The 27,014-nt window shown below is 40.4% G+C and overlaps 1 protein-coding gene across 1 annotated transcript; it reads left to right on the top strand.

The window, feature by feature from the left end:
• Window positions 1–2,548: 2,548 nt before the first annotated feature.
• On the top strand, window positions 2,549–25,136 carry BAALC (BAALC binder of MAP3K1 and KLF4; the record flags this gene model as incomplete). The annotated part of the gene is made up of 3 exons (XM_080340117.1): window positions 2,549–2,714; window positions 21,133–21,302; window positions 25,032–25,136. 3 exons carry the CDS (start codon window positions 2,549–2,551, stop codon window positions 25,134–25,136), a joined length of 441 nt encoding a protein of 146 aa, XP_080196243.1.
• Window positions 25,137–27,014: the final 1,878 nt, after the last annotated feature.

Below are 27,014 nucleotides of genomic sequence, written 5' to 3'. Positions count from 1 at the left end.
AAAATGCTTTTAGCTGTGGAAAGAAAATGCAGTTTCAAAAAGTGGTTCTCAGTTCCACTAGGAATTGATGAAAATAAAATTACACCGTTTACTTACTAGAGGTAACAAATGTATTTTGCTTGTGTGTAAGCATTTTCATTTTGAAAGATTTTTCATAATTCATTGGAACCTTGTTGAACCTCAATATGTGAGAGAGAAAGCTATCAGGTCTTACTGATGTCCAAGCGATTTTATAAACCAATCAAAAATGAGACCAGCTGCTTAAATATGAAAGCGGTAATAGTTATAATATTACTTTTCTTCATTAATTTGCTCCATGTTCCATGAAATGCAGAAATTTGAAAGCTGATGTAAAGTACAACTGTAGAACAGGCACCTCCATAAGGCTCAAGGAAAATGAACATGGTTTGATACAATGCTTTAAGAACCTACTTTACATTTACAGTCTAATTCCTCTCTCCTGGTGGCAGTAATAACAGAAAAGAAAGAGAAGGCTTTTGTTGTTCGCTTGCCAGTGGCTTTTCAAGGGTTTGAAAACTGTGCTAGGAAAAACATATGGCAGAAGATGAAGTGTCTGCAAGTACAGCTAGAACTGAAATCTAAGTGATGTGGAAATACACGTGCAAGGAGACAGCATCTGTTGGAGCCCTTCCAACTTTTAAGTTAAAATGAAACAAAATTAAAAAACTCTCCCACGGTTCTATTCCATCGTGTGCGCTTCTGTTCCAGTGCTGTTAGTCTAGAAAGTTCCTTCACACAATTACAGTGTGAGGCTTTGTGTCACTCAGGTTTTCATTTGGAGACTCAAGCATGTCTGGCAGTCTTTCCTGGGCTGTGCCCTATGCCCACCCACGGCACACACAGTTCCTGGGAAGCTGGACGTGTGTTGGACCTGTTTGATGTCTTTTAGATACCACTGTATTCCACTGCCCTGTGGACTCTGTGCTGGTGGGGCAGCCTGATTGAAACAAAATCTTTATTGGAACACTCTTTTTATTAAAAAAGTCTTACTACTACACAAAAAAATTTATTGCAGTGATGAAATGTAGCTGTTTCGTCTCAGACCACTGCTCCACTGACACAGGGACCTGGGTGGCACAAAGTATGTGGGTTATAAATGTCAGCAGCAATCCCATGTTGTGATGGATCTCAGCAGATCTCAATAGGAAAGCAGGATCATCGTGAGTCAGAACATGGCTGAGCAGCTGCTTCGAAATGTCTCAGTAGTCATCTGCTTTGGGAAGCGTAATGGGTGATTCAGCAATCCAGGCAGGACTCTCTGAACTGAGTCACTTCAGAAGCAGAACATAGGACCTACCAGCTGGGATGCAAAACTAAGGCCTCTTGGATCCTCTTAAAGATCTTCTAGCAGCCTTCAGGAACAAGAGCTTCTAGCTCCTGAGGGTTTGTGTTTCTACTTACAACTCTAATAACAACAGTAGCCTGAGTTTTTCCAGATTTCAGTGGATATATCCTTTTTTTAGCCAACAGCCATGTTGTGTAACAGCATGAAGTGCAATACACACGATCTCTGTACCATTGCATAAGTTGTCTTAGGGGAAAGAGTCCTACCTGCTACTCTACTAAAAATGATTACAGGAGAGCAACATTCATTTGGATGAAGTCTCCTCCTCATGATAGGATGCCACAGTACCTTAGTGTCCATGGGGCTTGCTCCAGCCCTGACAAGGGCCTTGAGAAGCAGCTGTTGCAATACAAACTACAACCACCATCAATTTGACTCAAAACAGTGTCAAATCTCTGTGTTTGTCATTTACATTACCCACAATAGCATAAATTATAGTCTGTTTTGCAGGAACCTCATGCTCCTGGTTGCTTCCCAAAGTGTATATCCCAGAGGAAAGAACGCAAGTTCCTCTGGAGTTGGGCACTCGGTATTGCATCTTCATTTCCCAATTTACAGCAGCAAATCAGCCAATGCTAAGGATGGAAGCAAGGCTCTCCAGGCTATATCAAGGAAGTGGCAGATAGCATTACAAAATGGGGTGCAAGGCCCAGTCAGGATACATAAATGGGGTGCAAAACCAGGCCAGGAGGACTGCTAGGCAATGTTACCTATAGCAAAAATGTCTAAATCCTATACGTCTAAATCTCTAACCCAGGGGAAAGGGAAAGCCGGCCAGCCCGACGCGTGGGTCAGCTCCGGCTGTCCCCGCCAGCGCGGAGTGGGGGGCTCTGCAGGGCAGAGCCAGCGCCCCAGCGGGGGCAGCGATGCCCCACGACCGGGGGGCTCCGCGGAGCCGGGGATGGGGAGAGAGCGGGGACGGGCTGGGAGGCGGTGGGGTGGAGAGAAGAGAAAAGCAAAAAGGGTGCGAAGGGGGTAACGGGAGGAGAAGGGGAGGGGACAGCTAGGAGGGGGGCGCTAGTGGAGATGATAAAGCCGCAGAAGAGGGGGAGAAGGGCGAGCGAAGCCGAGGAGAGCTGGGAGAGCGAGGATGGGGCTGAGGGCGTGAGCTGGGGTGGAGGGGCAGCCGTGCCCGGCGGCGGAACCGTGCACGGGCGGCAGCGGCAGCGAGCGGGAGCCGCCATGGGCTGCGGGGGCAGCCGGGCCGACGCTATCGAGCCCCGCTACTACGAGAGCTGGACGCGAGAGACTGAGTCCACCTGGCTGACCAACACGGACTCCGAGAGCCCGCCGCAGGAGGGCGGCAGCGCCGAGGCCGGCGGCCGGGAGCCGGGCGCCCCGCACCCCGGTGAGTGGGGACCCGCCGCGGTGGGCACCGCGGGCCGGCCGGCGGGCAAGGGAAGAGACTGTCATACACATATATATATGTAGTGTGTATGGGTGTGTATATCCGCCTATCTATCCGCGTTACCTGCTTTTCGAACGTATTTTTCTACCCATGCCACGAAATGCAGACGCCAAAGTCTGTGCTTGAAAACACGGCGGGTTCGCCCCGGCAGCCGGTGCGTCCGGAGCATCCGCTGTTCCCTGCGGCCCCGCAACTCCCGAGCAACGCGCCGGGACCGACCACCCGCGCCTTGGGCTTTCCTCCCACAGAGCTTGTTCGGTACCGAGAGACCTTCTCACGGTGGTGCTCGGTTACGAGAGAGCGCATATAAATGTCATCAACTATGTAACGATGTCAGCAGAAGGGAAGAGAGGTTGGTCTTTGAGGCTCTTGCTTGTGGAATACATGGACATGGCTGCTTTTTTTCTTTTTTTTTTTCCCTTTCTTTTTTTTTCCTTTTTTTTTTTTTTTTCCCCAAAACAAGGAATTTAGGAAGTAGTTTTAAAATAACAAAGAGGTTGTGATATGATATGCCAGCCTTCTTCCACACTACCTCAGCTTAGGATGCTACACAGAAAACTGATCAGATGGTGGGTTGCACAGGAGCTAATCTGCAAGTTTGAATTTCCCAGCTCTTGCTAGTGTGGCACACTAGTAGTTGTGCACCTGAGGTATTACAGTAGGGACAGAGATAGGGAAGAGAATGAGGAGCTCTGCTATCATGTTGGGTTTAAATGTTTTCAGAAATACTATGTTTTACAGTGGTATCTAGAAGTCTCAGCCTCAGTCCAGAAATTCGTCGTGCTGCATGTTGTACAAACATAACATGAAAATGGTCACTGCCCCAGATAGATTACAATTTGCTCAAGAGGCAAGTAAATGCCTATAGGCAGCTTCGGAGGAAAAGAAGCAGCTTTGCAGGCTTTGATAGAGAGCTACAAAGAACCAGGAAGAAATCATGGAAGTGCAGGAGTGAAAATTCACAAAGGTGGGCATCACTGTCCAACTGGAACAGGGAGATGATGACTCCATGCTGATTGAAATATGACAGGGAGGGAGAAGTCATAAAGGGTTGTGTTGTATTCCTGAAAGCTAAAGAAAGACTTCATAATAATCACATGCGAAACTATGAGAATTTGAAGGCAAGTTGATATATGAAATGCTGTATTAAAGAAGACTATATAAGGAATTTAAAGAGGTTCAAGATGATACTGGGTGGAACGGCTGAATCACAGGTGAGAGTCTTATCTCCAGCAATGAAGGCTAAACACAGTGAGCATTAGCTCTGTACCCAGGCTCAGCATTATCTTAACCATGTTTACTTTGAGTTGGTGCCTGAACATCATAAACAGAAGCCAGATAGTCCAAGAGTTGATATTGAATAGGAGGTGGTAAAGAGGTAGATCAGTAAGTATTCTTCCTAGAAACATGTGATAACTGACTTTGTGTTTACAGATAAGAAAACCAGAGATAAGGAGAACAACACTCAAGTCCAATAGAGACTCATTAGGGTAAGAGAAACTGTTTACAAGAAAATCTTGCAGAAGATATTGTAGAGGAAGAGTACAGACTCGTAGGAACAAAGTAAGGGTTAGTAGGGCTTCAGGAAGAGTGAGATAAATCCTTCAACACAGCCATGGTGGCAGCAGCTTAAGGAACCTGAGGAATCCACCACACTGGTCCTGATCAGTCCCTTGAAAATCATAAAGTAAGTCACTGAGATCTGTTGTAGGGTAAGGCCAGAGGTAGGAAAGGAATAAAGAGAGGTACTCCAGTGAATTTACAGATGAAAGGGAGAGGAAGCAGCAATCAGAGGGGAAAATGAGGTCAAGCATGGGTTTAAGACCTGAAGAGGAAAACATGCCTTTATTGTGAGAACTGAAAACTAACCAAGAGTGAGAGACAAAAGTGAAGAGTGAAGGGGGGGATAAGTGCAGAATGGGGGAGATGAGGAGATGGTATGTGAGGTTCGCCTAAGTGGAGGTAGTAAATTTCTGTAACTGGGACATAGAAAGGGAGGAAGCAGCTGGGGAAGGGGGAACCAGCCAGCGGTGCTGGGGATAAGAGGATGAAGTTGTTCTTTGTCATTTTTCACTTGGAATACATTAGAGAAATTCTGTAAAGGGAGACAATTGGAGGCAGGATGAAGGAAAGATTTCAGAAAAAATGCCAAAGGCAGTAAAAAGTGTTTGTGATTGTCAACGTGTTTCAATTAAGTGGAAAAAACACCACTAGACATTGATCAAAATGGAGAGAGAGGTCAATCACTCAGGGATAGTCTGCAGGATCAGCAAGCATATCAATGAGGAAAATGTATTAATCTTAGTTATCTCATCCCACCTCAATATATCATTATATCCATCTCTTTCTGTCAGTCAGCATATTTAGCTTTCTGTGTCTGCTCTCACTTGAACTATATGTATTTGCATAGCCAAATGCTTGTATCTTTACTAAATCATTTTCAAGGCTAAAATATTATTAAATCAAAAAAGAAGCAATGAGTTTTTTTAATTTTACCTTTGCTTTTCCTTTATTCCTATTTCAACCAATTCCTTTTTAGAATATTTGTTCACTTCCCTACATTCTTAAAAATACATCAATTTTAATAAAGTATATTTCAATCTCCCTATTTTTTACAAGAAAACATACAGGAAATTACAAGTTGTTATAATATAGCTAAAATAAGACAGACAACTGTTCCTAGGTTCATGACAAGTCATTAAGGGCCATGACTATAGCTGGTAGGAACTTGTTGCGGTACGCTGCTGAGGCTTTGACAATGGCAAACAGGGCAAATTGATACAGCTGAAGAGGGGTAGAAAAGTAACAAATAACTTAATGAAGCACAGCAGGTGGTGAAATTGAAAGACATCTTCTAGAAGATAAGCGTACATGCTGTTCATAGGGTGAGTGGCTTCCAGGAAGGACAAAAAAAGGAAAGACTCATGGTGAGCCCATACAATAGAGCAGTTTCTCTTAAGAACATCTATTGCTATGTCAGCGGAGAACTTTTCACAGGATTCAGCTATTGCATTAGCTATAGCTGGGGAAAATAATAGCCTACATTTCTGACTAGTAACCGTTCCTTGATCTTTGCAGTCCTTTGCACAAATTGCCTTCCCTTTTTGGGGGACTGATTCAGCTAATTGGAAGTGTTAGCACAAGTAATGACTTTCTGGGGAAGTAAGAATCTGTAGGAGCAGGAGAGTCCCCAGGGCAGTCACCATGGATTACAAGTAAATCACAGGGAAAAGGTTGAATTAACACAAAATCTGTTGAGTATTTTGGAAGACATTTGGATAGCCTGCTATGTTGTATTGGGATAACTTGCTGATATATATGTGTAGATATACTTGTTGATGTATGTGTGTATATATGTGTGTAGGCTAGTAACTTAAGATGCACAATTTCCTACCAGAAACCAGTACTGTAAAAGTGCTTTATAAGCCCATTCAATATCAAATATAACAAAAATTAACTTTGTTTTGTTTTATAGCAGGCTTTAACTCATCTTATTACTACTTTTCAGTGTCTAAGCTGCTGTATTAAATTATTTTTTAAAAATTTTTTTATTATACTTGAAAGTGCCTCACAGTGGATAAAGCAGCATGTTACCTCATGGTCAGAGAGACCTTACAATCATATTTAGCTCATGGGTTGCAAACTCCTTAGGACAGGATTTGTTCTTACTGTTTACCAATAGCAATCAGCACAGTAAGGCCCCAGTCTTGGCTGGAGATTGTTACTGAAATACAAATAAAAATAATTAGTTTTTAAATGTTGTAGCAATCAAGTAAAAAATAATTATTTTGCATCAGAACTGAAAGGCTGCATATTGATTGCCTTGGGACTCATTTGTTCAGTGACTCAACTAATAAAACATTTGTTTATTTTTTATTATTACCTGACTCACAGTATTGGCTAAGGCTTTGAAAGCAATTGCTTTTTATTCTTCGTACTTTGCACTATTTGTGTAGTAAAGTCTTTTCTCCTGAAGCATATTAAAGAAAAGCATTATCCAGTTTTCCCACACTCACCAGATGCACTTGGGAGGAAAACTTGCTCATGGCATCAGCAAATGTACCTGCACTCAGCAGTCTGTCAGGAATTAAATCTGCAATTTAGGATCGGTTCTATCCCCTAGCAAAGACATCTGCAAAACAGCTATGAAGTGGGAGTAGAATCGAGTCCTTTGTAAAATAAATAAAGAAAATCAGAGGAATAAAGGAGAATTTTTATCAGTATCTAGCAATCTGGCTGGCTAACAGTATCTTGCATAGTTGTCTTTAATATAGTTGAGCACTGATGGATAATTCTTGGCTTAGATGACCCGCTCTGCTGCTGCTCTGCTCTCCTGTGACAACTGTGTGAAGTTTTATAGACCAGGTTCATCTTTGCAGTTAGACTCTGGTCGAGACCCAGGGTGCAGGAGCTGGGGTTTCAGAGGTAACTTTCCATGGAGAAGTTTTTGCAAATCGCTTTTCCATCCTTTGCAGCGGCCGCAGCCAAGGAGCGCGGCTGTGGGAGCACGGGTTGCCATGGCAACCGGGCCTGGCACCGCAGCCCTCTGCGCTTTCCTTTACCAGGTATACACCACACTACGGGCTGCGCAGAAATGAATAAGCAAGCATCAGGTTGTAAATGAAGAACTTATTCTGTGCAGCAGATGGTTTCTCTTAAATCAGACTGCAGAGAGGTATTTAATAAAAAACCACGATTTTCATTTAAGAGCCAAAGCGGGATCACTTTTGCTAGTGCGTAGTGTGGGTATAACAGTATCGCTTTATGCTCTTATGCCCATTTATTCCTGTTCTTTTATTAACAAGTTAGTTCAAAATCTGGTATATCTAAGAAGCAATTATAGCAGTGATTCTGACATGTGATCTTTTAAAGAGATAACCATATTACAGCTTTACAGTAAAAGTGAATAAACACAGCCTTTTCCTGTGCTGTAGACGTATTACCGTAATTCCCTATTCCGCCTTAGTCCAGACCTTGGATATAATGACATGGCATTTGCTAAAGGATCCCATTTTAATATTGTTTCTGGATTTTAATTACATGATCTCTGCCTGGACTCTGTATGGAGGGTCGTACTGAGGAATCATTTCTAAATCACACAAAAAGGGGAAGAAAATCTAAAATAGCATACTCTAGTAGGGAGAAAAAGCTTTTGGATCTGACTTTTACCATCTAGCTTTCAGAGAGCAGCCTTCTTGTGTGTCTGCTCAACTTTGTACACCAGCTTTTCATGTGTTAACATTTATATGGATGGGTAACAGACTTTTTATATGTGTAAAGTGCCTCTTTAGAGTGGGTTTGTGTAGGTGCTTCCATCTGCACAAGAAGATGATTGGCTTCAAAGCCCTCTGAAAATGACTTTCCTAAAAGCATGATTTGGTAGGGCTGTTCTTCAAAGGGTTTCTTTCTGAATGGCACCTAGTTTTGTGCCATTCCTCTGTGACTCTGGAAGACCACATAAACAGCAAACCTTGCTGTCAGTACTTGCAGGTACAAGCTCAGTACCAAAGCAATGGAAAAGCCCAGAGACCTTGCAGCTTCAGAAGAGCTCACCGTTCCCAAATGCTACAGGGACTTCCACTCAAACTTTTCCCAGCACGTCTGTGGAAGAGGGGTGCAGGATAGAAGGGAAATAACATGGATGCACCGCCTAGCTGTATGGCTCCCTCAGAAATAGAAAAATAAACTTTTTTGCCTGTAAAAAATGACATTTCTGCATCAGCCTATAGATTAGGGAATTATAAAGGACCTTAGGTAGTAGTAGAGGAAAACAACACAATTAAATGGATAATCTCTGTAACAAACAATGGCTGTCAACCCACTGACTTGAAACTACTCAGGAGTGCAATTCTTCATTCAATACATATACTTGGGTTAGAAACTAATCAAAGATTCCAGTATTGGCCTAAAACAGTATTTATTCCACTACAAGACAGCATTAAAATTATTGGGAAAATTAGACTCAGCCAATAAATATATCTTCTTGTAATAACCACATTTTTTCAGCCCAACTATAGCTGTTAATTCTCACTCTCTGTACATTTTCACCTTTGCTGTTACTTGATAGTTTAATACTGTCTTAATTTCACATAGGTACAGATGTCATTTGAGAACAGAAGCTGAAATACCGATTGGAAGCAACAAAATATTTCAACATATTGTCAGAGAACTTTGGCATTTTCATTTTATATCTCTGAGTCATCTCGTCCTTCCATCGCACCCCCCAAAACTAAACATCCCCTTATTTTCAAGCATGGATAAGTCCTGTTGATATGGAGACCACCCGTGCTTAAGCTTTTTGCAATAAGAGAAGGATTGTTACGGATGTGAATGTTGTTTGAAATAATGTGTAGGGGTTGTCATTAATTTGGATGGGACTGTTGCTGCCGCTGTTTTTGCACTATGGCCATTCTGTGTAATCATATGCTTTGTGGGTGTTGTATTTATTTCATTACATTGATTCAGTTAATAAATGTCAGTGATACTTATTTGGCTTATCAGAGCATACTAAGCAACCTCCTTCCACTATCTCTAAAAGTATTTTTAAGTTAATACTTTGTTAATAAATATCAACTGCCATATAAAAAGGAAGAGTCTATAGCAAGCAAAATTTTTTAAAGTATCATAAATAATTGACAGATGAGAAAATTTATTCTATTATGAGGCTCCAGTTTGTTATCTTGTTAGATGTATTATACTCAACTGCTGAAACACTTCAGTCTCGTTTAATGGTAGGTGGTTAGTGACATTCAGGTGCTGTGTGAAGCCTCCTGCAAGGTCCTGGTGGCTCAGGTGGGAGCAGCCGCCCCGTGTCCCTGCGGCAGGAGGAGACAGCAGGGGCTGGGCAGGAATCTCCAGCTGCCCACTTCTTCTTTGCTTGCACTTTCTCCCTCTGGGATTCTCTCAAATCATGGCAAAAACTGGGAAAAAATAATGTAAAAACATTTTTAAAAATATACTATGATACCTTTTCTCTTGGTCTCTAATTAATTCCTGTTTAGCTAATGGCCAACATTCTTGCTAAATCCCTCTTGCAGTCTAAAGCAGATCTACTAGGACTGATCACCCACAGTTTGCCCCAACATAGTCATTTACCTGCAAATAAAGTAAATTCACTAAAAGTGCGATGTGCATGAACACTTGAGTTATATAAAAGGCTTTCCTAGCCGTCATGATACCAGGATATTGAGCATCAATAGTGATGATTTGCTAGAGAGATGATTTGGAACCTTCTCTCTGGACAATTTTCCAGTGGAAAAAAAATCCTTCTTGCACCATTGAAATCCTTCATGAGAAAAATTTCCTTAGTTACAGAGTCAAAGCGATGTCGTTAACTGTGTGAAGAGCTGTTCCCTCCGCCCCTGCAGCAGTGCTGGGGAGGAGGGATGGTGAGAGAGGGACACTGTCTGAAAGGCTCTGAGCAGGAAACCTGAGTCGTGTTTTTTGTCAATGACGGGTCCTGCCCGGAGGATGCTCAGAACAAAATTGCTCAGCAAAATACTTCTTCTTGCGGAAAAAGTTCTCTCTCTCCTTCTTTTTCTTTTTTTTTTTTTTCCCCTCCCTTTATATCCTGATTCAGGACATTTAAAAATTCTTTGTTCTTTTCCTCAGCAATGAATTTATACTTTCTGGCCAATTCCAATCCTGTATTTTCTAGTTTAGGAATGTCTAGTTCAAAACTAACACTTAAAAATGGAATTAGGTTTAAGTGAAGACTCCTGCCAGTCTCAAAGTAGAGGTGTAATGTATTTCATATAGGAAACGCAGTTCAGAGTGCAGTTTACCTTATTGCCCGTTGATTAAAATTTCCAAAATTTCCACAATGAGCACATATTACAGTAATGCGGCATTTAAGTGGCAGAAATCCATCTTTTCTGCACCTGTAGTCAGGTGTAGAAATATATTTCTTAATAAAAACAGAACTAAGTTAAGACTCAGCAAATGAATGACTGAAACCACAAGCTTATTGTAAGGCTTTTTGTTTGGCTCACATAAAGCAGCGCTCTCTTCTAGATTACGCAGAGAATATTTCGAAAGCTGTGTGATTGTGTGCATTTCTCAGCAGCAGCCTTGAATGAAACAAGTGGCTTGGTCCTCTACTGTATGTAAATAAATAATGCATTCCTATCCTGATTTTATTATCTGATGAGTACAAGCATAATTCCATCTCTAGATTGTTACATTGCCTTTTCTGTTTAGGAAAATACAGGTTAAAAGTAAAACAAACAGGTAGATAGAGGAGCAACATTCTACTGATCAATCAGCACGAGCAGCTGTAGGCTGAGAGGCAGGATTTTCCATTTCAAATTTTCCTGAATCCACCGAGCCCCTCTGGATTGTTTCTGCATTGCTGTTTGCTTGACTGAGCCTTATATTTTAAGCAGCTGATGAAAAAGAAGTAATGCTGAGCCTCTCGTTCCTCCCAGAAGATAATGGATTTAGGCTAGTCTGTTCAGGTGGATGCTAGCTACTGAAGCACAAAATAAACAGCCAATCCCTTTATTGATTGACTGATTTTATTTTTTTTTACCAGTTTCCTAGCAATGCATATGGTTGTGTTTCTGTCTCTGTGTATTTCATCTGAATATTGTCCTCGTGTTGCAATTGTCATTCTCGTAAACTGCTAGTATTTCCCAGTGGGGTCACCAGAATTGTTTCAAGCACTTGCAGTGCTGAAAGTATGAATTTCTGTCAGTTGCACAAAGCTGGTGCCCCAGTGCTTTCTGAGCGGTTACACTGTCTGTGGAAAAGACGAAAAAAATCTCATAGATTTATCTAGTAGATTGTTAACAGCTGATGACATTAGGTTTTAACACAGCTAGTGCCCTCATTTTAGGATGAACACTAAATGTGAGTGGTAACTTTTTCACATGCATACAGATACCTTAAGCCAAAGGATTTTATGATTGCAGTCACGGTATCCTTTCATATATTCATAGACTTTAAGGCTGAAAATGTCATCTGGCCATACAGTCCACTAGTCTTTCTTGAATTATTTCCCATACGGAGCACACCTTTGGGACGTTCCGACTTAATTTACAGCCTTTCAGTGGCTAATACTTTGCCTAAGTCTTTGTAAATTAGGGCAGTAACTCATCACTCCTAGTTAAAATACATGTCTAATGTCTTACCTGGGACCTGTAGCTTCAGTTTCCAGCTGCTGAACCTTGGTGAGAAAAACTGAAGTCATTTCAGCTCAAGTTTCATGTACATTTAGATGCTTTTCATGAGGATTTCTGTTTAGTCTGCCTAAATATTTTTGATGCTCCTCAGTATGATTAATTGAAATGATACTATCTAATCATCTTAAAATTCCATGCATGATTAGCTGGGTAATGAGAATGATAATAATACTTTGCATTTCTGTGTTGGAAATTAGTCTAAAGCTTAATGTTTCATTACCGCGTCCTGAAGGAGAAGGAAAGACCATGTGAACATCTACAAATCTAAGCCGCTCTTCAGAACCTGTCTTCACACAGGGTGGGCACAGCTGTGGGAAGGATGGCTGAGAGAGGGCCAGCAGCCTGCCGCTTGTTCTCCCTCCCACACAGGGCTTTCCTGTCATGGGAACTTCTTTCTTTGGATCTCAATGAACGCGTCAGACAGGAACAGAGCCAAAAGCAAGCACCTTTGGAAAACGCGCTGACCAGTGGTGTGAAGTATTGTGCATGGAGAGTGTCATTTTAATGTACTGAAACATAGCCTGTACCTTGGCATGTGGAGAAGCAGATCCCTGCTCTGCCTGTTCTTCTAAAATGCAGGACTATGAAAAGCCTTTCAGCAGTTTGCTATTTTTATGTTAGTTTTTCACTTAGGAGGAATGAGTGATCTGTTTCTAGCACTGGTTAAGTTCCTTAATCCATTCCATCTTGTTGATGTTCCCGGGCATAAAATGCACTCAGCTTTCAATGTCTTCCAAATTTCTTATTTCACAATAGAATGAAAATTCAGTTCTTTTTTTCCCCATTCCATTTATTAAAATTTGTTTCTTTGTCCATCAAACCTTGTTGTCTGTCTGCCATTACGTCCTTCCCTAGCACCCTGATCACTATTCTTTCAAGTTTACCTTTTCTATCTTCCCTTCATGGTCAGACCAATTCCTTCTCATTCTGCTTCTGGAGACTGTCTTCCATGTAGTATCCTTAGTCTGGAGCTTTGACAGGATCATGCATTGTTAAAGAGTGTTGCACTGCACTTTTTCTATTTGGAATAAATATAAATTTTATATTCACCTTTCGCTTCACAGATGTGGGTGCAACACTGTTAAGTTTGTTTACAAGACAGTCGTATCATGACACTATATCATAATTTGAAATTAAAATATAGCAATATACAAAGATTTAACATCTGCCTGTACATGGGAAATTAGGCCATGTAAGAAATATCAAGGTTTGCAGCTTTAATGCTGCCCTTCTTGTATTCTATTTGTCTGCTAGAATCCTTGAACGCTCTCTAATAGAAATCTTCATATTACAGTAATAAATCTGGCCAGACTTTCAGAGCTATTTATCAGATGCTTATTTATGCATGTGCATGTTAAATTACAGTTTTAAAATCTTTTAGAAATTCCTTTTATCTAAAAAAGAGGAGCCTCTTAACTCATTTCAAGCTGGCAATGGTAAAATAAGTTTTGAAATACAGAAATCTATAGGTCTCCTCTTTGTTTTATGCTCTAGAAATGAAGTGGCAGGAAATCCATCAGTGAGCAAACCTGCCCACCAAAACTGTCACAAGATGTAGTGCTTGGTCTCCGATGTGCGTAAAGTCATTTAAAAGCGTTAAACAAATTCATCGTGAGCCAGTTCTTTTTGTACTGAATTTGACATTTAATACCATAATCTTACAAAATAACATAATTCCATAAGGCTCCTGAACGTGACAAAACCATGGCCAGATCAGGATCTCAGAGTCTGATTTGCCTTCTGCTATAAGCTATTACCTGAGCACCCTTGTCTTGCATAGATACAGAATTTCCTCTTACTTATCACCTACTTCCCTTAGCCCTGAAAGTAAAGCAGATACCATCTAAATGGAGAATGAAGAGGCTGGTGGTGCTCTAGGGCGAGCAGTGGGGAGGGAGGATCACAGCATCCCCGCACCTGCCACACACCAGCACACATGTTTTGCTTTGCTTCACCCTCTATAGTTTGTATTGAATTAGAGTTCAGATAAATACTTCTGGATTCTCTGAATGTCTGGGCAGTAAATGTATTGTGTTATTGTATTTGCTGATTCAATAAATACAAAACATTGTTTCTGATGATATTTTCCTGCTGCAGCAGGTCCTCCCTCTGCAGATCTTCTGGATCCTTCGTCCTGCCTTACAAACCCACTCTCTCCTATGTCTGAAAGTTTCTAAATTCTTCCTCATTAGGAAAAAAAACTATTGCACTTTCCTGAGCATCTGGCTTCATCCCTGAGGCTTCTGTTTTGTAGGAAATGACTTCAACTTTTATCACAACCTCCACTCCATTAATTTTTTATGGGATCCATGCTATCTTTTACTTCTGCCCCTCAAGTGCACACCAGCACTCAGGCCTGCAGCTATGTTGTTTTCTCAAACACGAACTCAGGAAAACAGGTACAGAAAACAGGTATTTCAGTGCTCTCTATACTTAGCATTAAAAGTAAGAAGGTGATGGTAACAAATACATATTTCCTCTGGAAGCAGCTGCATGTTGTGCTAACATGGTTCATTTGTCTTTACTGTGAGTTTTCTCAGAGTCTGTTTTTACAATGCAGTATTTTATTATGCAGGCATTTTCTAAAACGACATTGTCTGCATTATTCATGAGATAACAGCCACGATAAATAAAAAAGGGTGTTGCTGAACCAGAAAATTGAACCTTACTGGTTTGTTTGTAGTAAATTCCAAAGATATAAATTTAGCATACTAATCACCAGCTACTCACTTCAAACAAATATGTGCTTGTTATTCAATAGCAGAGCACGTGACAGCACAGGGCCCACAGCCCTGAGTCAGATCTATAGCGTGTTTGGGTCAGAATTCATGTCCTGTTTTGGCCACTACCTGCTGCTTTAAATACAGGCGGGAGAGTGTTGTGGCAAGCACATGTGCAATGATTTTCTCCGGAAAGGTCTGATCCTTTTGGCCAAAAGTAATTTTGCCTCTGTGCTACGAGGCTTCATACCCATCTCGAATTTCTTGCCAGTATTAGCTATTGCAGCACTTCTAATATTTGTTAGTCAGAGAAATTTCAGTTTGGTTTTGGATCTTACTGAGATGTTGCTCTGTCAACAAGGTCTGTGCAATGAGATCCCAGAGACCCACCTTCGGTGCTGCCTCTGATTTGAAAAGTTTCCTGTAGTCCTGATAGTTAAGGGCTACCCCAAAATGTTGCTATCTGGTTCCTTTCTCCCATACTTGATCTTTAGCAAATGCACATTAGCTTTCTAGTACAGAGATAAGGTCCAGCAAAAAGCCTTGGGGAAGCCATATCTTTATCTTTTGTCATGCAAAAAACTGACCTCCCTTTTTCCCTTGTCTCTCTGTGCCAGCTGTTCATCCATGACACTATTTTGTTTTTTACTCCAGTTTTACTTTCACCATATGAATTAATTATATATTTTCCCCCTTCTTCATGTACTCTTTATTTCCATGCTAAAATCTGGTTGGAAAGAGTTATATCTTAAAAGTACCCTCTCCTCTTTATGAGTCTCATAAAGGATCATTTGAAACCTTAGGTGTAACCAGGCTGTATGAATAACTATGGGAGTGTCTATGCATTGGTTATCCTTGTTTGTTTTGTTTGTGGTTTGTTTGTTGGTTTGTTTGTTGGTTTATGGGGTTTTTTGGTGGGGTTTGGTTTGGTTTTTGTTGGTTGGTTGGTTGCTTTTTTTTTTTCACTAGTGTTGTCATGATATAATTGAAGATATCATAAGTACATGTCTAAAATCTCCATTCCATATTTCCTTTGATTTCTCTGTGATGAACTTCTTATTTACTAAAATAATTCATTGAGTTTTTTTCTTAAACTGTTTCTTCCCCATTTAAATGGTTTTAGAGAGCTACAAAAGACGACTTAAACATACATTACTTCGAATGCATGCAAGCTTGCGAGCCTGTGAGCAACTTTTTGGAGTGCAATTTTAATTATTTATCTCCTAAAATACAAAATGCCTGAGGTATTAAGAACTTAGGTACTTTGGTATTAATAAATTACTTTTAAGTATCTAGTGCTTACAGAACACAAACATTGCAGGGGTGGCCTTAGTATTATGCAATTCAATTTTTGGTGATATGTAAGTGAATCTTATCTGTACTATATGTCTTGTTTTCATTTTTCACAGTTGTAGGATGCTGCTGTCTAGGAATTTCTGAAAACTCATTACAATTTAAAAATGATTAGGCTTGTAGACAAAAAAGCACATGCTAGCACAGATTAAGAGGTCTTGTAGAACATGGAAGGAGATGGGATGTGGCGACATTTGCTTTTAAAGAAGTGAGGTGCAGCCTGCAGGAAGAGAAGTGAGGCAGACAGGAAGATCATAGGACACTTGGTTGATGTTGAGGGACAGAAGTTAGGGCATAAATTACAGCCAGTGGAGGAAGAAGGGCATCAGGGACGGGTTTCTCTGAAGGCATTGGTGAATCTGCATCAGACTTCCAAGTGGCATTTAGGAAGCGAAGGAGGCCTTTGAACAGTACTGTTTGCTGCTTACAATTCTGTTATGAAGAAAACTTCTGTTTTCTTTACAAAACGATCATGTCATATCTGTGATTAATATTTGACTTAATAGTATGAAATGCAAGGAATTGTAATGATAGTAACTATGGTTAATTAATAAAGATAATTTTAGAAAATTAAGGTAACAGAAGCATTGAAGTGCTCCAAGTCTTCCTTCTAAAAGCTTATATTGATATTTGCTTGGGTATACTGAATTTTTCATTATGTTTACAGCAGAGAGAGTAGGAGGTTATCCCAGAAAGACTGGAAAAACTTGGTGTCTTACTGTCAGTTTGAATATTCAGTGTTACAATAAACTATTAATTATGAGTAGCAGCAGTTCTTGGAGAGTTAATTTTATTTATACTGCTTATATGAGCTACTGAAAAATACCTGTGCCTTTATTTTTGTGTTACCAGTGACAATTGTCATGTTCTGTTATCTTTGTCCTCTTCTAGGAGTTTATATCACCTTTAATATGCCTGTTGTTCTTTACCTAGGATACATATTTCAGACATATTTGATCTGTTTTGCTGGTCTTGTATGGAGATATCTCTGATTTTACAATATGTAGCTTTTCTGTTGACTACATAGTGATGTGTGTAAAAGTGTGCTTAAATACCCTTCTTTAAAACTACAGAACAGCTAAAACATATCCAGATATCCTAGGGACCAACTTTTAGTTTGATTTTTAAAATTCAATAAATATTGTTGATTTTTATCCACATCCAAAGTTTCCAAAACTTCTGTATTTTTGGAACTTCGAACAAAAGGCAGTAATTTAATGCCAGCATCTTAGTGGAAAAAAAAGTCAGGCAAGTTTATTTTTTCAATATTCAAATTTTGAATGTGAAAATATGCAAAACAAAAGATTATTCGAACTGCCATCATTTGGTCTAAATAGTCAGATTTCTTAGTGAAAGAGATTTTAGACATACTTTGTAAGTTATCGGTAATCAGTCAGTCACATCACATCTTGTTCTGGGCCAGGAACTTCTTTAGAAGACTTTGGGACACACAACGAGAATCCTTAATGAGTCTGGGCTAAACGGGTGAAACAATTCTATGTTCCCTGCCACAGAGGCAGTTGGGAACAATGTGAATGTGTCTCCAGAGGAGTCAGGGAGCTCAGCAACGCAACTCAACGGGAAGAACGAGTGTAGCTGGATGAGTGGGGTTGGGTTTGGTTTGGTTTGGTGGGACAACGCACCAACCTGAGCTGCCTTCTGCTGCTTGTTTCAACTCTTGCGCTCCCTCCCATGTTGTGCCAGTCCAACTGGTTGCATCATCGGGTGATGAAGAAAGTCTGGGGATTGATTTCAGTTTAAAATAATCCTTTTTTTTCCCCCTGGTGCTGCTGAAAGATGCATTTGTCAAACTGCAGCCTAAAGGATTTCTATTGAGCTGGCAAGAAAGACAGCACTAAGCTCGGCTGTGCAGCCCAGCAAGCCCATGAAAAGGAAGATGACAATATGCATTGCCATGGGACAGCAAATTCTTTGAAGCATGTTTGTTGCTGGAACGATAGACCTGAATTTGAGAGTAATGGGGCTGCTGCTTGGGTATTCTCCTCACATCCATTGAGAGAGAACTCATGCATGTTCTTTATAAATAAACCTGATTACATGCAATGAAATACCTGCCCCTTGTCATCCATTCCTCCCCATAATGGGAGTGGCCTGGCAGTCTCCCAAACCTCGACTACCATTCCTGAGGGAAAGGTCACCACCACATTACTGGGGGTTTGATGATCACCCAGAAACTCAGCTTTAGGAATGGAGCCATAAGAATACTCCAGGCTTGCCAGTTATTTTAAAAATAAAATATATGGATTTGACAGATCATTGTGATGTGATCTGCTGTCTTCACTGGCCTCAGGATGCCCACAGACCTTTGGCAGGGTTTGTCCTGGCAGAGAACATGAGAATGAACACTAAATTACCGAACCATTTGTTTAAACTTCTACTGAAGCTCTACAATGAAAGACCAAGGAGGCTATTTACCAAACCCATGCTGTGGGGATAACATAAATGACTCTAAAGTTAGTTTGGTTTAAATGACATCGAGGCAAGACCCTGAGCATTACCCCCCTGCTAGCTTGCACATTCTAGATTGTACAGAAGAAGAAAGTTAACTTTTCCATTTTTGTGTACTATGGCAAACCCCAAACAGCAATGCAAAAATATTTGCTATTTAAAAAGCAGTCATGTGTTCCTAATATTTTCTTTAACATCATCTGTTTTGCAATCAGCATTTTATGTTATATTTCTAGTCTATAAAATAGCTGTAACTTTATGAATTGCCAACAAATGTTGTGCTCTTACTTACACTGCTCGGGCATTCTCACTGTAATTTCTGCTCAGTGCTCATACATAAAGAGCAAGTCACTGAAGCCTTTAAGCTGTTGCTTACTCTCTAAATCACTTGTTTGCCAATGAAAAAGAAATCTAAAAGTGTCTTAACTTCAGAAGTGCCAACACATTTCAGAATAAAATAAAAAAGCTTTTTGGACTGCTAGGATAAGCTAGTATTGGTGACCACTAGGTCACCTGTAAAACTAGTGGGAGTGACAGCAGAAGGCTCAGGTGCTGATATCTGGTTCATTTCTGACAAGTATTGCAGAAAAATGTCTCAGCCCTGCAAAGCAGGATGCAACAAGGATGCTTGGGCTGCAAACTAACAGAACAAAAACCTGACCCAAATATACCATTTTCAGGACTGAGATTTTCCATCATCCTCCAGAAATGAACTGATGTAAGAAAAAATTGTTCTGTGAGAGAGCAAAAGATGCAACACAATCTGATACATGAACAATTGTCCTTGAACAAAGTGGGTTTTCTGCTGACAGCTGCTTCTCCAGACAACTTACTTAGAGGCCAGATGGCCAAAGGCACACATGATGGAAAGTAATTTAGTAGGATGACTCCACAGAAGGAAAAATTCACAATTTGTATGTGTTTGAAACATCCAAGATTCAATTAATGGAATTAGTATGTAATGCCTAGGGCGTTTTGCCTGTTCAAAGCTGTGCTCAAGCCTGTTCCCACAGCTCCGCTGCAAGGTGAAGCAGTACACCGCGGCCTGACTCCTGACTCACACATGCCTAATTGCCTCTCCCACTCCCGTCCTGACAATTTATTTTATCCATTATACCAGTCTGTGCCACTTACTGTTCTGCACCAAGTCATTTTTCTGCCTCACATCTTCCACGACAGAGCGGCAGGAAGAGGTAAGACCAAAACCAGAAGTAAGTATGGACTTTTGGGAGATGCAGAAGAGGTGAGGTTTACTCTTGTCTTACGGGAAGTTGGCCATAGATTTAGATCAGAGAATGACATTAGGTTTTATATCTAGCAGAAGAGGAAACTTCCAAAGACAAATATTTTTAAAATAAACTATAATGTAATTTTTTCAACTTCCAACTCAAGTTTTTTCTATCAAAAATCAGATGATTTAGCACTATTCTTAGTGACCACCACTCCAGGTTAAACTCTCTTAGGAAAACTCTAACACCATCTTCTGACTGCTCAGGGAAATGCACTGACTAGTTTTGTGTTCAGATGTTTTAAGTATTACACAGCTTTAGATATTTTCAATATCAAGACTTTATTTTATTTCAGTCATTGCCTTTGCAAGCTGCTACTGATGTTGCTTTCTACTGATAAAGCAGCTTTTTTTACAGATATGTGGAACAGAATTCCAGACATTGTGTCTCTTTTAATACCCCTAATACTGTGCTTGAATTTCCACCCAGTTCATAGCAGAAGGTTTTGATGACACAATGCACACTTCAAGTAACAATAAATTGTCATTGCTTTCCCTCATATTTATTTTTCCCTTAGTAACTGGGACTCCTTGCTTCTTCCTCCAGTTTTGATACCTGCATTGCCAGTTAGTGAATTTTTTTTTCTATTTGAACATAAAGCTTTTTACAAATGAGCTTTGCAAAAAATAAAATTGAGTGTTATAGTCATGCATCCCACTAGCTCTTTGTGTTTTTATTTGAGACCTAGTATTGCAACCAGATGTTTAGTGCTCTGTACTTGCCATAAATGACAACTGACTTTTGTGAATGCAATTCATATTGTACAACACATGACTCATTCACACAGCTGAGCAGAAAGCAAATTAGTAATTTATTCGATTTCTGACAATCAAAACAGTATTAAATATATTTTTCCTTAATTTCTTTCCTCAACTTCAGATTAAAAAAAAATGTTTAAGGACATAAATAGAGCAATCTCTCCATTCATACCAGTCTCATCTGTCAGGCTCACATCTAACCCCTTCATTTACCAGAACTGAGACAGATTTAAGAGAAGCCCCTTTGGGTCCTTAGTTAAATCCTCTATCAAGCCAGCAGCTGTGTGGAGAAGCCAGTGGAGATCTGCAGGTGACCAAAAGGCCACTGATATGCTGCACTCATTAACCGGTTTTATATGTTTTCTGAGTCAGTGTTTCTAAGAGCAATAGGCTATAGGAAAAAGGCCAAATAATGTGAAGTGTGACGATAAAGGTGACAAAAGCAGGTGGGGTGTTCTCACTGAAGTATCGTACAGCACTTTCCATGACTCGTGCTATCAAAAAAGTGGAGAAATAAAGGGAAGACAGAGCTGCCATTATAAACTTCCCTGCAGTATTAATTGCCCAATTTCATGTGTCACTGCTAGGTGTTCTGGAGGATGGAAAATCAGCTCAGACAGGTGTAACTGCAGCATCAGCCACAGCGGGAACGCTGAGCACTGAGAAGAGGAACAACAGTGCTCCTCAGTGTGCAACCCCCATGGTCCATGGCACAGGAGCTACAACACAGAGACAGAATGGCTTCAGGACAGCAGAGGTAAGAGCATAATTATGTTCCCCAATGCTCAGCACTAGCTTCAACTAGACCAAACTTATTTTTGTGACAATCTTTCTCGCTGCAGCCAAACTGTATTTAATGTGTTGGGATAAGGAAAAATGGCTTCACCGCAGCCACAATATGATTGAGCCCAGCACCTCTGACAGTGCTTCAGGCCTGAATAGCCACAAATTGATGTTTTATTCAGCAATCAGAGTAACACATAGATTTGTTACAGGAAAAAAACCCCTACACTTATTTTTTGTCAGCTCAGTCCAGCTGTGGCATGAATTGTACAAACCGTTTAAGTTAATTAACGGAAATGGAATGTGTTTTTCCTTAATTGCTGCTTTTCTTAAATTGTGTGCACTGCACAAACTCTGGTTCAATCAGGGCTGGATGTGAAGTCTGAAAAAGTCAATGGGAGTCTTTTCAATACCTTCAGTAGGCTTTGGATCAGACCCTCCCCGCTTCTCCCCTTCACCTACTGTGTACGTTGCAGAAGGATCATCCAGCGTAGCAATAACGTACAAACATCCAAGGCTTTGGGGCTAGACCAAAGCCCAAACTCCTTCTGTCATAGTTGCCTACCTGCCTGTGTCCCACAGGTTTCCATATACTGCCCTGTTTGTGTAGCAGCTGCTGAGCTGCTGCAGATTAAAATAACTGAAACCCTATGTCTTTTTAGTGCTTCCTCAGTTTCTCAGATAGGAAAACCTCTCAGCATGGTGTGTGGTGGAACTACTACACCCACCCCATAAGAAGCTGTCCCCTTTTGGGAGCCAGGTCCTTAAAGGAGGCAAATTTAAACCCAGGAGGACTGAGCAAATGAAAAAGGGAATTTGATTGAACTTCACCTTGCATTTGCCTCCAAACAACATGTTGATACATGTATTTATTTTATACTTTCACTGTATTATCTTCTGTACTGCTGTAGTACAGAAATATTCCCCAGTGACCTCGATCCTGCTGTATCCTTCCATGAGATACTGGAGCCCCAGATGTATAGGGACATTCTACAGGAGCATGATATCTAGAGCCATGGATTTGCTGTAAATGAAAAACATAAATGCTTGTCATAGCCAGTATCCCACAGCGAAAAATGAGTTGGTCAGATTGGATATGGTTGAACAGAACTAACTTAATTATTAACTCAATTTGAAAATGACTTGGCCATACTTGAGAATTATAGTGTACACTTGACATATCATTGAAGAAAATTGCCTAATTTTGTAAGTGATTGGAAAATTACTTCTGTATTTAGACTTACTAGGAACTATGGGCAAATTCCCACAACATATTAATAATGTGAGTGTTGACTGTAATGGGACTTCTCAGTGAAGTGTGGGTTCCTGACATGGGGCCCTATGGCCCTTCCTGCCCTTTTAGTAGCTAAGATACATTCAGTAATACATATCTGTACTGTTGCAACCCACTGCAAAGAAAATTTCTGATGATAAGTAGGGCATCTACATTATTTTACATATATAATACAGGTTTCTAAGAAAGGAAGTTTAATTTGTCTGGACTTCTTATAGTCAAAAAATAAATTTATTTTCCTACAAGGAAAGTATACTATCTAAGTTAGGGTCCAGCTCTGGTTTGCCAGTGCCCATTTTATTCATCTGGATATTCATATTGACTACAGTTCTTTTACTTCTACATGTTGCAGAATAGAATGAGATGCAACACCCAGTGTTCTCAGGGTTTTGCCATTGGTCTGTGAGGCAGCAGGGGGTAAACTGCTTTACATCTTTGTTTCTTGTTCTATTCTCAGGCATCAAGCTCTAAACTTCAGAGTCTAAAGGATCCTACTGCCTTACCTGTACCATTGGTTACATGACATGGCACAGTTAATGGTGTCAAAAGGGAAGAGAAAGGGTTTGACACAGGCTGCATCTGGGAAATTTTAGTATCCTCTTGTGGGGGTCATAGAATCATAGGATCATTTTGGTTGGAAAAGACCATCTAGATCATTGAATCCAGCCACTAACCCAACACTGCCACTAAACCACGTCCCTAAGAACCTCATATATAAATCTTTTAAACACCTCCAGGGATGGTGACTCAGCCACTTCCCTGGGCAGTCTGCTCGACTGCTTCACAACCCTTTCAGTGAAGAAATTTTTCCTACTATCCAATCTGAACCTTCCATGGCACAACTTGAGGCCATTTCATCTCATCCTATCAGTTGCTACTTGGGAGAAAAGACCAACCCCTTCCATGCTACAACCTCCTTTCAGGTAGCTGTAGACAGCAATAAGGTCTCCCCTCAGCCTCCTTTTCTCCAGGCTGAACAGCCCCAGTTCCCTCAGCTGCTCCTCATGAGACTTGTGCTCCAGACCCCTCACCAGCTCTGTTGCCCTTCTCTGCACTCTCTACAGCACCTCAGTGTCTCTTGTAGTGAGGGGCCCAAAACTGAACACAGGATTTGAGATGCACCCTCACCACTGCTGAGCACAGGTGGACAATCACTTCCCTAGTCCTGCTGGCCACTCTTTCTGATACAAACCAGGATGCTGTTGGCCTTCTCGACCACCTGGGCACACTGCTGGCTCATGTTCAGCTGGCTGTTGACCAACACTCCAATGTCCTTTTCTGCCAGGCAGCTTTCCAGCCACTCTTCCCCGAGACTGTAGTGCTGCATGGCATAGTTGGAAATAAAATATGCTGCTGCTGAAAGAAGTTGTAATACCAGTGACGACAATATAATGGTCAAGCACCCTGAAAGCAAAGGTGGTATCCAGATTATGTCACTGACTGACAATGACTTGGTTTGATTTTCATGATGTGTGTAGCCTTTCGAGAGTCCTTGTGTGAACAGGAGCACTGGGGGAGCAGATAGCAAGGGAGCAGCTGTATTCAGGCTGCAAAAAGTTGCAGTAATACACAGCAGCAAATAAAGAGCAGTTTTTGCTCTCAGATAAATATGTAGTTTTCACTCACATCAGTGGAAGTTTATCAGTTTATAACCTGGCACTATTACCATGTAAATGATGCCTTATTTACCTGGCATTCTTTACAATTACTAATTGTTTCATGAAACACTGCAAATGTAATAATCAAATCCACCTAACTCAGCTCTGTGTCTCTGTCAGCCCGGTTTTGAGTGTCCTTTGCCAGACCTATCCTGTTTACTAGGCACTATATGTGCAGCTTATGGCAATAAGCAGACAGATTGGGCGACGGAGAAGGATAAATTTAAATTAGGGATCCACTTGCACGCCTTAGATGGAATGACTTTTTTTAATATTTGGAAATAATCTGATGAATCTCTGAAAGGTAAATACTGTATTTGTACCCTATATGCAGACAGAACTAAGTGTTATTTTGAAACTGTATTTTCACTTAAGAAATGTAAAATAGAGAAAATTCTGTCTCAGGCTGATCACACTCAACTCCCAGTGACATCAAAAGGAACTTCTAATTTCCACTTCTGGACTGAAACCAGATCTATTTGCTCCACTTTTAGAATACGTATGTGCAGAGGTGCTAATGATAGCCAAGAGGGTTGATCCAAAGCCAACTAGTGTCCACTGCCTTTATAGCAGTTATAAAAGCTTGCGTCCATGCTGAATGAGAAAGTTGCTCCATATCACAGCACTGTGTGAAGAATGCTGGAGTCTTTCTGTATATTAAGTAGTCCAGTTTTCATAAATTAGGAGGTAATCATCAATGTCTGTTTGTTCTGTCAGTGTGGAATCACTGTGCTGTTTAAAACTTTCACAGAGTAAACGGGACACACAGAAAATGTCCACAAAAGAAGTCACCATTAATATTACAAAAAGCATCAGACAAAGCGACAGAAGGAAAACAAAGAATTGTGTCAATTAACAAAACAAAGCGCAGATGAAGATGGACCTAACAATCCGTCACTGCACTTTAAATGTCGCCAGTTGCTGAAGACATGAAGATCTCTACATGTTCCATGCTGAACACAGCAGGCAGCTGCTGCTGAGTGCCTTCAGAAATATGTCTTACAGAAACCAGCTGCAGACACTGCAGGATGTTCACATGTCACTTGTCTGAAGCAGTGGCACAGCACAGACATAAGTCAAAATTCATGCCATTTAGTTTTTACTAAATTGTGTTATCTCCTTGTGTATGTCTTGTTTTGCGTTGCTGTTACAATGAAGCTGAATGATGGGCAGTACAGTTCCTCCCAGTTTAAACCAGGAAATGAGCACATGAACCTGCATTTTTAGTCGTGAGAGGTTTCAAGTGTGTACATTCAAACCCACAGAGTTAATTTAAAGCACTTGCTTTCATAAAACTCAAGCCCAGAGATCTCAGAAAGAGACACACAGGTGGCGTCCATTAAATCTCTTTTAAACTATATATATCTGTTATATGTAGTTAAGTCATATAGTAACCTTTTTATGTATTAATCTTTTAATTACTTAGTTTTAATTTATTTTCTGTATTGACAGAATTTAGGTCTTAAAAACAGTAACTTTCATATTGATCAGCCTTACTCGAAGTTCCTAGTCTTAGCTGGCAAGTAGGGTTCTGGCCACTTGGTTGTTCTATACATGCCCCTTTAATTGTGTTGAGGTTCAGACTGATCACTAACATTACATGAAAATAACCATGATTTTTAAAACAAAGAATTAACTTTATTTGATCAGATATAGTTGATTTGCCGTGCAGAACTTATTTAATTGCATTGTAAATAAGCATCCTGTATCATAGCACTCCATGTTTATCATAAATATACAGCTAAAAGAAATATAAATGTTCAGTGTAGTAAAGACCAGGAATTAATTCAACATATTACTTCTTTATACAGAAGTAATGGTATATATTCTCTGTGAGTTTGTTTGTTTATGAAGATAAAAGTGGCAAATTTACTTGCCTCTGCCATCAGACATATATGAGTATCTTCAGGGGGCCATTTAAAATAACTATTCAAAGGTCGTTCATAACAAACTGATGCTGTTGAAAAGAAAATCCATGTATGAACTGCAAGAAGTCTTTTTTACACGTATGCAAATAGGTATAAACAGAATAGTGAGACTGAATCCTAATTTATTCTGTATTAGGATAATGTTAATAACTTGCTACTATGTTATGAGTATGTGATATTTTACTTGGAGTGCAACAAGTTTATCCAATAGGGAATTGTTTACTAATTATTCCGACAGAAAGGCAAACTGAAATCCAGAGTCAGTGTGAGATTTTTGCTTACAGCAGAATATATGTAAGAAATATTTATTTTTAGATGTCCTAAAAAGGGGCAAAGAACTTGTGCTAATGTTCCTGTGGGTTAGTGTGTTATCCGGTAAGTGATCCTGTACTGCAGAACTGAAATATGTTGACAATAGTGTTGTATGGGTAAGACAACTGCAGTCTGGGCAGGTCGTTCCAAGTTGTGGCTTTCTGCCAACTTGCTGGCAACAATATAGGAGAGGAAGGGACTTGATTCACTCTAACGATAAACAGTGGCTGTAGCAGCTCAGCAATATTAATTTAGAAATGGACAGCCGTTGTTGGTGGCCGTGTACTGACCTAATCGAACACACATGTCTGGGATTCTGCATTGTTTGTGCAAAGCAGATGAGCCATTTCATATCTGTGCCAGACCCATAACCTGCTTCTGTTTCAAAGGATTTTCTGGCAGAGAGTGCAGCATAAACACACATGATACAGGGAAACTACAGAAAGAGATCAGTGATGCTGGTATGTGAAAGAGTAGAGAGGATTTTGAAGGAA

This window comes from Nesoenas mayeri, assembly GCF_963082525.1.
Source record: "Nesoenas mayeri genome assembly, chromosome: 2".
NCBI classification, from domain to species: Eukaryota; Metazoa; Chordata; class Aves; order Columbiformes; family Columbidae; genus Nesoenas; species Nesoenas mayeri.
This window is presented reverse-complemented; position numbering and strand designations above follow the sequence as displayed.